This window comes from Carassius auratus, chromosome 6 (assembly GCF_003368295.1).
Source record: "Carassius auratus strain Wakin chromosome 6, ASM336829v1, whole genome shotgun sequence".
Lineage (NCBI taxonomy): Eukaryota > Metazoa > Chordata > Actinopteri > Cypriniformes > Cyprinidae > Carassius > Carassius auratus.
Genome location: NC_039248.1, coordinates 14,008,691 through 14,025,066, shown reverse-complemented (window position 1 = coordinate 14,025,066; position 16,376 = coordinate 14,008,691). Strand labels below are relative to the sequence as shown.

Below are 16,376 nucleotides of genomic sequence, written 5' to 3'. Positions count from 1 at the left end.
TAGTCCTCAATTCCCCTTGATCCACCTTGGTCCTCTGTTCTTGCAACATTGCTCTGGTATTTTATACCACCAGCTTTGTCTCCACACGTGTCAAATTAATCCTATGTTCATAAAACCCTCTGTTTAAATTAATTATTGGTGGCTCCTATCTTAACTCATTTTTGTTTATTTCCAATGTTATTGTTTTTATTTGTGTAATTCAGGCTATAAGCACTTAAGAAGCTCTTTTGCATTGCCCCCCACCCTTTTACATGGTTAAACATTGCCAGTCTCCAACGAATAATCTTGAATCAAGTAGGCTATTGAATCCCTATTTTAGGACATTTAAGAGGTAGAGCAAAAAAACTAAACAAAAAAAAGTTCACTCAGTTCTCATCCCTCATACAATATATTAAATATTTGCCCATATTATGCTAATTTGTGAAATATATGTGACTTATGGGAGCTAAGTGACAAAAGGTATTGTCTGTAGGGTGCTAGACTACACCACCTACCACCTGAAATATCAAAAATACAAACAATTAATGTTTTGATAGATCGGCTTTTTGGGCAGAGGTTGCCTGTCCTAGAAGAGGAATGAGACTAACACACCACCCATGCTGCTGATTCTGTTGCCTTTTCACACAGACATACTCACACACAAGTGCATGGCACAAACACTACAAAAACAATCACTGCAAATAGTGAGGTGCACGTTACCACTGCAAATACTGTGTGTGCAACACGATATAAAAAGAAGAATCAAATCCGGCAGCCTACTCCACAAACTAGCTTCAACACTCTACTTCCCCAAAGAGAAGGAAAATTGAGATTACTATTAAACCTACTGGGGCAGCCAATATTACTCCAGTTACAGCCCACAAATAAAAAAAAAACAAAAAAAAAACAAAAACAAAAACCAAACAAACAATAGAACCAACCACGCTTACGTTTAGGCCAGCTCAAATGGGCAAACAAAATAACAAAAATAAAGAAAACAAAATAAGGCAAAAGCTACAATTACATTAAAAGTACAGGAGGCAAAGCAGCAGTGACAACCATTCTAAAAGGAGAAACAAACACCATTAAAATCCATTATGTATAGTAAATATAACCTAACCATTATCAATCAATGATAGGTAATACAGGTACAATAACCAATATTTCCTTTTACCTCTAGGAATACAGCACCCAACATAAATGGAAATGGGACTCCCTGGTTACTTCCCCAACATACAAACCTACATGAAAATCACACACAGCATAGTTCACATAAAATAGCCCATCATACATCAAGGTCATTGGTTAGTCACATCCCAAGGATTTACAGTGAAACAATCATGTAGTAAATCGACTAACTGTAAACATACACATACAAACACGTTACATGGCGAACACTATTCTATTGCTGTGAGACATTCAGCCAATGTTACCTCAACTCGTATTCCAAGAGGCAATGACAATGCGTATTCCAGCTGAGACCTTCGGTAGATCAACAATATGCTACCCGGAAGTGTCTTTCATGGGCGACAACACAGCAAACACAATATCAGGAGGACATGCAAGCCAAGGGATTACTTCATGTTCCACCCGATGTGCCAGTTTTATACGAAGTGACATTAACCGAACTGACCGAACATTATAAAATATGGGGACTCACCCGTTGACTGATGGATAGCAGTGTTATAACTGAATACCAACTGAGGTAGATACTCAGTCCAACGGCTCTTCTGCTCAGCCGAGAGCGTATGCAACAGATCGTGCATTGTGCGATTAAACCGCTCACACTGGCCATTGCCCTGTGGATGGTAGGGTGTCGTCTGGGGCTTTTGGACCCCATATAGGTTGCAAAGCTGAAAAAAAAACAGCATTCTCGAAACTGTGGCCTTGGTCGGAGTGGAGACGGGGAGGGAGCCAATACCGGAAGAACCACTCCCAGACCAGCACGTTGGCCACTGTTGCTGACTTCTGGTCCCGAGTAGGCACTGTAACGGATATGCAGATCATCGATTCATGTGTTTAATTCAGATTTTCCAAATGAAACTCTTTTTGCACCAAGTGCCTGGCCTGGCGCCAGCCTGGCTGGACTTAAATTATTTACGATGCCCATGCGAGCTTCAAAGAAGAAATGAAAACCCCCAACCACATTCCAGCATACACAAAAGGAAACTTTTCGTAAAGTTCCTTACTTTTAGAGCCACGTTTCTGCAACCCCCATCTTTGCAGGTCGTAAAACTTTACGACCACCCTGGACACTGGAGAGGAGAGAAGCCAAATCTTCTCCCCAATGCATTCTATGGAATGAATTCGTTACCTGTTAGTTTTTATGTTTTATAAATGTATTACGCATTCCCTTTTGGTACATTTAGATGTTTCCCAACATCTGCAGTGTTATCATGTGTTAAGCAAATCTTTAAATATGTGTAATTCTACATTTGAATGTAACTTCATGTTTTGATCACATATACCTATTATGTTTAGTCTTGTTCTAATCGTCATGTTCTGACAGACCCATTTATCTAGAGCAAAGTAATGAAAAATGTATGTAATCTGAATTACAAACTTGCTAGAATAATCCCTGGAATTTGGACAAGCCCTAGATCTCCAGAGGGGTTGTCTCCACAGAGACAAAGGAACTTTTCCCTCCGCTTCAGATCGCGGGCTTTCATTGGCTGTTTACGCGAAAAAGGGGCGTGAACCATTTCAAGCCATAAGAACGACCGAACAAGGTCCGCCCTCCCTCTTCTTCCTCTTCTTCTCATTCTCCGTTCTCGGACACGCTGCTCTCCAACGTTGCTTCCGCGCGGCCATAGGCCGCGCTCATAGCGCAAACCCCCTCAGCACAGGGGCTGAGAGAAAAAGCCATTTTAATGGCTCCTTTGGAAGCTTTCGTTTTCGTTCTTTTCTTTTCTTTTCTTTACTAAGTTTATTCAACTATTCGCCTCTCCACGCAAGGAAGACGAATTTTGGAACATTGTTTGTTGAACCTTTCAAATACCGCGCGAGGACAGAACAAAGGACCACGTGCTCCACGCTCACGCCAAGATCAAGCGCAGCATGCACGCGCGTCACACGGCCTCCGGCACACGGCACATTGGACACTTTGCAAGTATCAGTTTCTCTATGGAGATTTAAATGCTGCTTTAAAGTGTTGTTATGATCTGATTTGTTGTTGGCTTCCAAAAGTTACTGACTATGATTTTCATACCTGAGCTCCTTATGTGGTCTCATTCTATTTTCTCTCCCTCTCTCTCTCTCTCTCTCTTTTATTTGGATTCGTTATGTCTTGTATAAAGCTTACTGTTTGTATTGTTGTACGCATATTTACTCTGTGTGATTTGTAGTTTGATGTATTACTAGTTTAATTATTAAAAACCCATATACTGACGATTGGCTTGGACTCCACCCCACTCACATTACGAGTCACTGAGATGTCTGATCTTTAGCTACAAGCTTTAAATTTAGAAACTAAATTTATCATAAGGATAGGATAATGTTTTCATGGCCAGATAATATTTTTCCTTGAATTATAAGGCGTGATAACTTTATTAAAATTGATAGGTCAACAGTGGTCTGCTGGACAAACCGCTGTTTGATTTGCAGTAATTTACAGTAAGAGCTATCACAACAATTGATATGAAGAATGGAATATTGACATATTAATGAGTAAATTACAATGCCCTGTAATTATTTATTGATATAGGCAAATTGAGCTATTTTTCATAATCAAATTTAATGTAACTGTCATCTGAGATCTAAATTAATCATATTCCTGATTAATTATTCAAATTCCCTATATATCATTTGAGTTAATTATTCTGTAAAACTCATTGTTGCTACAGCACCGCCTGTGTGAATTTAGAAAACACATCAGTTATAATTCAGACCTGTTCTTTACCATCTCTGGAAGGGTCCAGGAAGGTGAATTCCACTGGTAGGATCTGGTTGGGACAAGGTGCTAGCAGGTGTCCCATGGGCGCATAGGGCTTGGGGTGAGTGGACATCTCACACAGTCTAGGCACCAGTGTTTAATGTCGTCCTTCATCCCTGGCCAATAGCACCTCTGTCGCACTAACTCAGAGGTGCGTTCAATGCCCTGATGACTGTGCTCATCGTGGAGCTGCCTCAGTACTTCACCCTTTAAGCATCCTGGCAACCGCCATCAGGCTGGTAAATCCGGCGGTACAACAAACCAGCGGTTTCCACCATACGATCCCAGCGGCAAAATAGCACCTTGGTTGGTCCAGGCAGACACCCCTGGGCTACAGAGCCAGGGGGCTCCCGCCTCCGCCAGAATGGGAGGAAGGCACCGATAGCAGGGTCAGTCTCTTGCAGGGCCCTTAGGTCCTCAGCAGTATAAGAAGGAAAGACAGACATGGTCTCTTGGGTCACCTGGAAACACCTCTCTCGTCAAGCAACTTGTTGCACGTGCACAGGTAGAGCAGTTCCTGCAGCCAATGGCCCTGGAACAGAGTTAAGGCATTCTGCAGGAGGCTGTCTAGACAGAGAGTCTGCATTTTTATTTGAGCGACCAGAACGGTAGCGAATGGTATAATTATAGGCAGACAACTCTGCTATCCATCGCTGCTCGGTTGCGCCCAACTTAGCTGCATCCAGATGGCTCAAAGGGTTGTTATTGGTTCAGACTGTACACTATTGGCCACACAAGTACTCCCGGAACTTCTGTCATTGCCCATTTCATGCCCAAAAACTCCAGCTTCATGGAACTATAGTTCTTCTCAGCAGGGCTAAGACTCTGACTGGCGTAGGCAATTGGGCGAACTTTACCATCCTGTTCTTGCGAGAGCACTGCTCCAAAACCAATATGGCTGGCATCCACCTCAAGGATAAAGGGTAGATAAAGTTAGCAAAGGCCAAGGTAGGTGAATTCATTAACCTCCTCTTCAACTCCTGGAAACTCTGCTCAGAGGAGTCTGTCCAGGCCCCATTTAGCAGTGGTCCGTGGCCTTTCCTCATCTTAGTCCCTGCCAGTTCAGCTACCAGACGATGTAATGGGGCTGCTAGTTGTGAGAATCCCTCAACGAACCGCCTGTAGTAACTTGCAAATCCAAGGAAGGACCTCAACTCCGAGACATTGGTAGGGTGAGGCCAGTTAGCAGCAGCAGACACCTTGGCTGGATCCGTAGACACACCTTCATGGGAGATTAAATGGCCCAGATACTGGACCTCCTTCCTAGAGAAACAACATTTCTCCAGCTTTGCCTTCAATCCTTCTTCCTGGAGTCGACTCAGCACCAGATCTAAACGGGTAATGTGGTCATTCACGCTAGACGCAATAATGCTAAACACAATAATGCCATCCAGGTACAACAAGAGGGACTGACAATTTTGGGCTCCAAACATCCTTTCCATTAACCACTGGTAGGTGCCTGGAGCATTGCATAGCCCAAAAGGCATTCGGTTAAATTCAAATAGCCCAAAAGGGCGTGCAAAAGGCGGTCTTTGGGCAGTCTTTCTCAGTCACTGGTACCTGGTTATAGCCTGTAGCTAGATCAAGCATGGAAAACCACTGTGCCCTAGACAATGCATCTAAGGACTCCTCTATACGAGGAAGTGGAAAGGCATCTCTCCGTGTCTTGTGATTGAGTTGTCGGTAATCCAAACACATACGAAGGCTTCTGTCCTTCTTCCTCACCAGAACAATAGGAGAGGCATATGGGCTACTACTTTGCCGAATGACCTGACTGTCTAGAAGCTGCTGTAAGTGAGCCTTCACAGCCTTATAGTCAGAAGGGGGTAGACGCCCATACCTCAGTCTAACAGGCTGGTCATCTAACAAGGGGATGTCATGTGATAGCAGATTGGTACAGCCAAGATCACCCTCAAAAGCTGAAAAAACGGACTCAAGTTTCAACAGGAAGGCCATCACTCGTTCTTGTTCAAACTCAGAGAGTACGGATAAGTCAATAGCCTGAATCTGCTCTTTCACACTATCAATCTGCCCAGTGTAAACCTTAAGGGTGGCCGTAACAGTTTTAGTTCCCTGAACCACCCCAGTAATACCTGTAGGGAGGCTTGCGACTGTGACATGAGCCACCATGCCTATTACTCTACAAGGGTAAAGTGTAGCACTGGTAAATCCAACATTACCAATGGGGATAAAAGCGGTACCTCGCTCCACCTGAACTAAGGCAGGTGAAACAAGAAGAACAGCAGATGCATTACAAAAGTGGGGAGAGCAGGTGGCAGGCACCAACCTAACAGTACCCCCAGGTATGTGAATGAACATCCATAAAGGTCTTTAAGGATAGATACAATTCGCTCCGGATTTTCCCTCTCTTCCCTAGGCCATAACATATCTCATCCTTTGCTTCACCATCCAAATGATCAAACATAAAATAGGCTTGGTCACGTGAACTCAAATGTCTTGCACGCACACAAGCATTCACTTCTTCCACCCATTCATCAATACAAACACCTGATCTGCCCCTAAACACAGGACATATCCTTTCCCTAGGGAGATACAGCAAGCGCTCCTTGTCCACTTGAAGCTGCCGCACCTGCTTCCTCAGTTCCTGTAACTCTTCAGCCATAGCTGAAACAGAAAGGCTAGGTTTATTCTGGGGTGGCCACAAGAGGGTGCGGTGATGCCTCCAGGTAGAGCTGTAAAGTCCCCCGATGTGCCAACTGCTGGTTTGCCTCTATTACAACAACAAATAAACAAGGAAGAAAGAAAGAAAGAAAGAAAAAAAAACAATTATAATAAATTATATATATATATATATATATATATATATATATATATATATATAGATAGATAGATAGATAGATAGATAGATAGATAGATAGATAGATAGATAGTACAGACCAAAAGTTTGGACAAACCTCATTCAAAGAGTTTTCTTTATTTTCATGACTATGAAAATTGTAGATTCACACTGAAGGCATGAAAACTATGAATTAACTCATGTGGAATTATATATGGAATTATATACATAACAAAAAAAAGTGTGAAACAACTGAAAATATGTCATATTCTAGGTTCTTCAAAGTAGCCACCTTTTGCTTTGATTACTGCTTTGCACTCTCTTGGCATTCTCTTGATGAGCCTCAAGAGGTAGTCACCTGAAATGGTCTTCCATCAGTCTTGAAGGAGTTCCCCCGAGAGATGCTTAGCACTTGTTGGCCCTTTTGCCTTCTGTCTGCGGTCCAGCTCACCCCCAAACCTTCTCAATTGGGTTCAGGTCCGGTGACTGTGGAGGCCAGGTCATCTGGCGCAGCACCCCATCACTCTCCTTCTTGGTCAAATAGCCCTTGATGCCTTCAGTGTGACTCTACAATTTTCATAGTCATGAAAATAAAGAGAAGGTGTGTCCAAACTTTTGGTCTGATTAACGTGTTATTAGCGTGTTAATGCATTAATTGATTAATGTCTGTAATTATTTAATAATAATATTTTTTTATTATTATAAAAGTCCTTTGCTCACTGGCTCTAAATACACATACAGACAAATCATGGGTCACAGAAGGGGATGCTACCAAACAAATTATTTAGGCTAAGCATCGTCATTCACAAACTACTATACACTATTATTTTTAACAGAAAAGAAAGCAACAAGCTCATAATCATGACTTCATAAATTGGAAATAGAAAGTTTCCGATAGCACGTGAAGACAGCAGAGAAGTGCTTGCTCAGCATAGTAGAGTGCATTATTTTGTTAACTGTGTAGTTTATTATTTTGAGTCGCATGGGATGTGGTAACACACAGCCCTCTCACAATTTATTTCTTTACACATCTATCTCTTTTGCCACTCAGAAATATCCACACAATCATGCAGCATGTATAGAAGATCTGCACTCAGGTGTGGTTAGCGCTTACACTCACTGATCTACAGGTGCATCTCAATAAATTAGAATGTCGTGGAAAAGTTTATTTCAGTAATTCAACTCAAATTGTGAAACTCATGTATTAAATAAACTCAGTGCACACAGACTGAAGTAGTTTAAGTTAATTATGATGATTAATTATATTATATTTTAATTATAATGATTTTGGCTCACATTTAACAAAAAAACTCCACAAATTAAAATACTTCATAAAACCACAAAAAAATAAAAGTAAATAAATAATTTAGTGAATTGTTGGCCTTCTATATAGTATGTTAATTTACTGTACATATACTTAATACTTGGTAGGGGCTCATTTTGCTTTAATTACTGCCTAAATTCGGCGTAGCATGGAGGTGATCAGTTTGTTCTACTGCTGAGGTTTTATGGAGGCCCAGGTTTCTTCAACAGTGGCATTCAGCTCATCTGCATTTTTTGGTCTCTTGTTTCTCATTTTCCTCTTGACTAGATTGTCTATGGGGATCAGGTCTGGTGAGTTTGCTGGCCAGTCAAGCAAACCAACACCATGGTCATTTAACCAACTTTTGGTGCTTTTGGCAGTGTGGGTAGGTGCCAAATCCTGCTGGAAAATGAAATCAGCATCTTCAAAAAGCCTGTCAGCAGAAGGAAGCATGAAGAGCTCCAAACTGTGTCTTGGTAAATGGGTGCAGTGACTTTGGTTTTCAAAAAACACAATGGACAAACACCACCAGATGACATTGCACCCCAAATCATCACAGACTGTGGAAACTTAAAGCTGGACTTCAAGCAACTTGAAGTCCAAAAGTTTTCCAAATGAAATACAAAACTTGCTCTCACCTGAAAAGAGGACCTTGACCCCAGCCTCACTCCATTCCTTGTGAAGTTCCCTCAAATTCTTGAATCGATTTTACTTGACAATCCTCATGAGGCAGTAGCTCGATTGTCTGAATGATTGTCTTCTGGATAACTGTTAGATCAGCAGTCTTCCCCATGATTGTGTAGCCTAGTGAACTGAACTGAGAGACCATTTTGAAGGCTCAGGAAACCTTTGCAGGTGTTTTAAGTTGATTAGTTGATTGGCATGTCAAAGTATTCTAATTTGTTGAGATTGGTGGGTTTTTGTTAAATGTGAGCCAAAATCATTGCAATTCAAAGAACCAAAGACATAAACTACTGCAGTCTGTGATCATTGAATTTATTTAATACACAAGTTTCACAATTTGAGTTGAATTACTAAAATAAATGAACTTTTCCACGACATTCAAATTTATTGAGATGCACCTGTATATATAACTGCACCGCGCTCTGGCACACCTCTTCCAACCAAGCCAGGGACTACTAAACGGATTGATCACACTAGTCAAACGAACCAGGGTTTGTGGGTCAAATGCGTTCCGGCATTGTTAAGATTGCATAGTGTGCACACACCCTAATTATTTTCCCGCATCCCGCACACACAAGTATCTACCCGCACATCAAGTGTTGTCTCCTCTGCTGCATTGGGTCACAAGATTGTGCAGGTCTCTAATAGTTCTCACTTAATAGGTCTCACTTTTGTTCATATAGCAGAACTTTTAACTGAAAAAGTGCACAATACACTATACTTTTGAATGCATTATTTGTTTTCTGCATAACAATTTGCAACTTAAACTTTGCCTAGCAATACATACATATATATATATATATATATATATATATATATATATATATATAGATAGATAGATAGATAGATAGATAGATAGATAGATTGATTGATTGATTGTTTGATTATACATTAATCAATTTGTTAGCATGTAAGCTAATATTATTAGTTTCAGTCGGTAATGTTAACCATAATACATAATACAAATACTTAATACTCAAATTTAATCTAATAATCAGATAGCCTAATCTAATAATTAATCGGACTTAATCTTTTAGGCCAATTTAAACTTAAATTTGCTGACAGTACAGCCTTAATCGGAGAAGAAAGGTGCATATTATGCTCGAATCAAGCGTTCTCAATATTTCTACATATGAAGGCAAAATAAATCGATTCATTTGAATATTCATTCGTTATTTTCGAACTATTAAAAAAAGAGCGTACACGCACCCAAAAAAGACGTTCATTAGCATCGAACAGAAATCATGTATACACTTTGAATTTGTGTTAATTTTATTTATTAATTATTGTAATTTTAATAATTATTATTTATCTGCTTATCTCATAGTTTTGTTGCTAGCTTTTCGCTTAATCTTAACCTCGAAAGCTACTATGCTCAGCATCGCTCGGGGATCCGCCCAAGAACCAGCCTACCTTTAAACGAAGTGCAGTGTTCACCCCGTTTAATACGAACAGAGCTTCATACCGACAAGCAGCTCTCGAGGGTGCTCCAATAGAATCGGTAAATATTGATTTATTTTTTATTATAGGGATAAAGGTGAATTTAATTCTTAGGTCTGTGCTCTTCCCCCGAATTCCGCTGATCCCTTTTATTCTCAGGGCATTGCATTTTAATTTATAGATCTCAGGTGTTTTGCAGCATTGGATTATTCTACTAAGTGGTGAGAGGATTGAAAATTGATACACTTCTTCATTTAACCGGACGCTACCTACGTCTAGTTCTCGGACATCTCAAACGAAAGAAAGCGTAGGTTCTACTAATTCAAGGCTGGTGGAATAGGTTCTCTACACAGTACAATGCTGCTAAGTTTGTGTACTCTGATGACATTTGTATGGGGACTACCCGGCTTTTCTGCCTCGTACGTGCCCTGTGAGCCGTGCGATCAGAAGGCTATGTCCATGTGTCCTCCGGTAAGGCTTGGGTGTCAGGTGGTGAAGGAGCCCGGCTGCGGATGCTGCTTGACCTGCGCACTGACCGAGGGGCAGGCGTGTGGAGTCTACACGGGCACTTGTGGACAGGGACTGCGTTGCTTGCCTCGGAACGGGGAGGAAAAGCCGCTGCACGCTCTGCTTTACGGCAAAGGAGTTTGCATGAACGAGAAACTATACAAATCCAGAGGTAATTTTTATTGACATGCAATATGTCAAATATATGCAACAACAAAAATCTATCTATCTATCTATCTGTCTATGTCTGTCTGTCTGTCTGTCTGTCTGTCTGTCGATCTATCTATCTATCTATCTATCTATCTGTCTATCTGTCTGTCTGTCTGTCTGTCTGTCTGTCTGTCTGTCTGTCTGTCTGTCTGTCTATCTATCTATCTATCTATCTATCTATCTATCTATCTATCTATCTATCTATCCTGTATTATATAGGTCAGGCCATAACAGAAAATCTTGTAGGTTTTATTTTATCTGGATGAGTTTTTACATTTATTGAATAGCTACAGGATTGGTATTCAAATCAAATTATTTTCCAGCAACTCCCCACCCACACACCAGCAGATCTATCTTGCTGTCATTCTCTTTATATCACACTCTTGTACCGGCTTTAGCCTCCACTGCCTTTCTTTTTAGCTCCACAAAAATCAGCGATTAACTCGACTGTCAGCACTCTTAAAACTGTGATTATGCGATCTCATCACATTTACTGAAAACAGCTGCTGCAGCTATATCACTCTGAATCTTCATCATCTTGCAAGTCGTTAAAAATTTAGACCAGAATGGGAGGCTTGAGAATGGTTCTGACAGAGAACGAACTGAAAAAATGAGGCAGCATTCTGAATATAAATACAATTTTAAAAATCTAATTTACACACACACACACACACACACACACAAACACACAAACTAACACACACACACACATAAATTGCGGTTGCAATTTAACTAAATTGACATAACAAATTAATAAAACATTTTCACATACTATATTAATAAATTGTGAGAATAATTTCTAAATACGTGGCCACAAGAACTTTTTTCCCCTGCATGTTATTTGAAAGGTTCTGTATCAAACATTTTGTGTAAATACACTTTAGTGCCACCTTTTTACTATAACAATGAGATTTTAGTAATAAAAGGTATGTTAACAGTACTCTGTGTAACAGAAGACATTTAGAAGACAAATCAGGGAGAGAGAATGAGCACACCACCTCTCCCAGGACTGCACAGATCTCAGATTAGCATGCATTCCCAGAACAGTACCCCCAGATTAGGAGACTTGGAACTGCACTTGTCACATTGCTAAAATAAAATGTAATATCCCTAAAAAAATAAAATAAATAAATCAATAGATTAGGAAAGAAGCAGAAGAACAATGTTGATTTATTCAATGATTACCAATCTTTGCTGATGTATTTCTCTGATTTGTCAGTGATGTCATCACAAATGGCTTGAGAGATTTACTCATCCATTGTGACCCTGGCTGCTTAGCATTTCCACAGAAAACACAGAAGCGACAAGTAAGGGGTCAAGCCCTTGAATCTGATTACTCACTGTACAGCTGGGCAAATGCAATGACGTGTGAGAGAGAGAAAAAGAGGATATAGACTTGACAAATTGAAGAAAGCATCTGCCATCTCTGCTTACAATTAAAAGAATAGAGCCGGCGGTTGAGTTTAAACTATTGACCGCTTTTGTCAGGCTTGATTTGATTCTATGAAGTGAAAATGTAACCTCCAAAACTTCCATTATAGGCTTTTACAGACTGTGTATTCAGAAATACCTACCTTTTATGGTTTCCAATTAGGATAACTTTTCTGTAGTTTCTATAATAAGTTCATTGTTATATTGTGAGGAATGCACATTAAATGACATTCTTGACAGAGTTATCTTCGCTAATAAAGTTTGAAGATGACATCTTGAGAAAACCAACAGCTTAAAAAATACCAGAAATCTGTTGATCTCTCTCTTCTCAAGAGTATTGGCTCACTCTCAGATGCTATTAGCCATGCTAAGTCTTCTTTACAATCAGTATTCCAATAATCTGAGCGGCAACATTCTCAGTGTGTGCTGGAAGACCAGTGCTGGAAGATAAAAGTCTTTCTTGTGGATAGTAAATGGCAAGGTGACTATAATCAACTTGAAGCATACCAGTCCGTTGTGGCCTTAAATTGATGGTCTTGGTTGTTTTGTAATTTAAATACAGGCATCTTGACAGTGCAAACAACCCTGGTTTATTTGTTACATGGATCTCAGTTATACCATTGCATTCGACTATTGTACTCTTCTCAGATCACGAGTCACACGAAGACACCCACGTTACAGAGGTAACAGAGGATCTTCTTCCCCAGGCCAAAGTTCCATTATTCCAACGAGACCACATTAACAGCAAGAAGGCTCTGGCCATGCGAAAGGATCAGAAGAGGCAGGAGGCTAAACTCAGGATCAGGGGCAATTCTGAATACCCGCTCTTCAGAAAAGACAAACATCAGTCTGACATTGTAAGTTTGTTCATCAACATTCATCTGATGTTAGTGAAAAAATGTTTTCATGCTGTTTCCATTATTTTAATGTTTATATTAATGCCTAACACCTTTTCCAGACTGTTCTGTTAATGGTATGCCTGCTAATTGCAGGGTCCATGCCGAAGCAAGCTGGATGGAATTATCCAGAGAATGAAGGACAACTCAAGAATCATGGCTCTCTCATTGTACCTGCCTAACTGTGATAAGAAAGGCTTTTTCAAGCGCAAACAGGTTAGTTCTGCACTTCAGCATGTTTATAGATGTCAGCTACAGGCAAGCTTAGTAGTCGGAAAGTTTTCTTTTCTATAAACACAAGCTATTGGCTGAGGGCAGGGTCAAGTTACATTGCTTACTTTGTGATGTCCATTTTTGTTTTTTTGTCACAGTGTAAACCCTCCAGGGGGCGCAAGCGAGGCATCTGCTGGTGTGTAAACAAGCATGGAATTCAGATGCCGGGCACTGACTTTAATGGAGGCAACATCCAATGCAAAGATCTTGAAAGCAACAGCAACAACAACAACGAATGAGACTACTCAAATTTGGGCGCGTTACAATTTCATTGTACACTCAATTTCATCTACCATATCATGTGATTTGCCAGTCATTTCTAATAGTAATAGTAATATATATATATATATATATATATAGCCTATATATATATATATATATATATATATATATATATATATATATATAAACTATTTTAAAGCTAAGCAAATTATATGATCAATACACGCAACAGTTACTGAATCCTGCAATTGATTTTCACATGTCACTTAGGTTGGTGGGATGTATCAAGTATCATTTGGCAAATGTACTAGAGTCATGCATTATTTTCCACAATATCTTATCATGGACATCTTATAAGGTTTTAAGAGCTTAAAGGAACAGTTTACCAAAAAAAAAAAAAATGCAATTCTGTCATTATTTACCCACCCACCCATCCATTTTTTTTTTACCCATATGACACTCCTTCCTCTGTGGAACACAAAATAAGATTTACAACAGTTTTGTCAATATAATTTAAATGAGTTGGGTCTAAAACATTGGATCTTTTGTGTATTCTTTCGTCTTTCACCAAAAAAAAAAAAATGCATACCATTTTGCGATGACAAGGTGAGTGAATGATGGCAGAATTAGCATTTTGGGTGACCTGTCCTCATTTATTAATATAACTGTTTCATATGACTTTGCTTTTGTCCATTGCAGGTGTTTTGTACCACCATTTCCAAAAGTTTCAGCACATTAGCTTACTGTCTAGGCGCATTGTTTTGCCAGCCTGAATGATAAAAGGAAATGTATATTCTAATAACCACTGTTGTGCACTGTGAAAACAAACAAACAAAAGTCCTATGATAAAAAGCAAAGCACAACCTCTCAATAAGCTTAGACACATATATTAGCATGCAGTTTATATGAATCACTACTGAATAAGACTCAACATTTGAATGCACAATGGTGAAAAACAACCAGCCACTCTTCTGTTTTTTCAAACTTTAACAGATCAGGGTCCTTGGGTTCTTATGGAAATCTCAGTGCCTTTTTTTACTCAAATATTTGAATACTGATTTACATCAGAGGCATCAAAGGGGCCAACGAAAGGAAAACACAAACACTCAAAATGCTGACCTTTAGTTTGCAGGAGTGTAGACTCAAAAAAGCAAATTCAGTGTTCCTAAAAGTAGGCAAATTGAGAATATTTGCATTATGAAAATGCCATAGTAGTACAGTACCAAAGGTACTATTAGATGTTGGCCCACAGAATTGAATTTGTGCTACCACATTTTCCATCTAATGGTATCAAAAATATGCTCTTCATGCTTATGAGCTTATTTGCATGGCATTTGTAATTACGTATCAGAAATGAGCCTGACAATAGTTCAGAATTGTTGCCTGTTTGCAGAATTGTAGAAAGCCCTCTGTCATCATCACCTGTAAAACATATTGACTTTACATTTTACTTTACTGATTTTATTTTAGCCATAATTCTCAAAGTTGTGAGAATTCTAAAGGACAATATTCTTCTTGATACTGTTGTATAACATTTAAAGGATTCTGAATTATACCACTCCATGTGGTAGAGGCAGGCTCACTGTTATGAGAAAAAAATACAAAGCAGACCAGTTTGACAAGTTTAGTATAGATTATTTTTCTTTTAATTAAATAGCTTATTTAAGGTGTCCAAATCAAGTTATATGGATGATCAAATTATTTGTATCACGTCTGCAATATGTATTTGCCATGTAATATATGTACTTTTATTTTTGTCTCTTTTGTAAAGATAAAACATTTATTTAATAAATATATGAATATAAAGATATTCAGATATAATAATATTAACTTTTTATTTTGTCTGTATACTGTGCTTTATCAGATACATTTTGAGAAGAGCATATTGCATGAGTAATTTCAAATATTTAATTGGAGCATCATTAATTACATTTGCAGCATGTTTTTTATTTTATTTCTTTTTATTTTATATTTTATAAATTCTAGTTAATGTATTTGTTCTGCCTTCATGAATGATTTGAAGACACCTGTTACTTTTGTCACTTAAAACTGCAAATAATACCTTGAAATACTTCTTTATTTGTGTACATGTAAAACATTGGGTTCAAAATACCATGTGACAAATGACACCTAACTGCAAGGTTGAACTGAGTATAACATTTGCACAAAGTAAATCACAATGCTAAGTTAAAATAGTTAGTGAACGGCTCTATTAAATCTATTTAACACATGTTTATTGACATTTTATGCAGCATTATAATTATGTTTGCTCCTCCTTTGTGTGACCACCAGATGTCAGTAGTTATATGCATTTGGAAAAAGAAGATCAACTGCATTAGGACAAACTGTGTAGTCCTAGTACTATATGGTTGGAATCAGTGGCGGTTCTACATTGAAATACACCCTGGGCGAGACCTCTTTCGAGCGCCCCCGACCCCCCCCCGACCCCCCCCCCCCCACAAACACACACACACAAAAAACTTAGCAAACAAAGTTCTGCACAAACAGCAATATTTTATTATAACAACTGTTTTCATATGATGTCAGATTATTGCATGCACGTTTCCAATTTGCCATTCCTGCACTTGTTAAATTGATGTTCCTCTTGGAAAACAAATTTGCAGCAGAAGCAAAAGAGGCTGTTGTTCTTAATTAAATAAATCAGCCAACTTCTTGCCATCTTTTCACCACTTACTAATGTCT

The 16,376-nt window shown here is 39.1% G+C and overlaps 1 protein-coding gene across 2 annotated transcripts; it reads left to right on the top strand.

The window, feature by feature from the left end:
- Positions 1-10,076: 10,076 nt before the first annotated feature.
- On the top strand, positions 10,077-13,778 carry igfbp5a (insulin-like growth factor binding protein 5a). Of its 2 annotated transcripts, XM_026262852.1 has the most exons (5): positions 10,077-10,195; positions 10,316-10,813; positions 12,931-13,139; positions 13,275-13,394; positions 13,550-13,778. In XM_026262852.1, exons 2-5 carry the CDS (start codon positions 10,492-10,494, stop codon positions 13,688-13,690), a joined length of 792 nt encoding a protein of 263 aa, XP_026118637.1. In that variant the 5' UTR covers positions 10,077-10,195; positions 10,316-10,491; the 3' UTR covers positions 13,691-13,778. The 2 variants fall into 2 exon arrangements, with proteins under 2 accessions (XP_026118637.1, XP_026118626.1); XM_026262841.1 differs by having other exon boundaries at positions 10,077-10,813.
- The last annotated feature ends 2,598 nt before the right edge of the window (positions 13,779-16,376 follow it).

Bases quoted from the DNA above. Each gene is read 5' to 3' on its own strand.
- igfbp5a (XM_026262852.1), top strand. From the start codon at position 10,492: ATGCTGCTAAGTTTGTGTACTCTGATGACATTTGTATGGGGACTACCC. The intron at 13,140-13,274 runs GTAAGTTTGTTC...TGCTAATTGCAG, and splicing joins ACAAACATCAGTCTGACATT to GGTCCATGCCGAAGCAAGCT. The intron at 13,395-13,549 runs GTTAGTTCTGCA...TTTTTGTCACAG, and splicing joins GCTTTTTCAAGCGCAAACAG to TGTAAACCCTCCAGGGGGCG.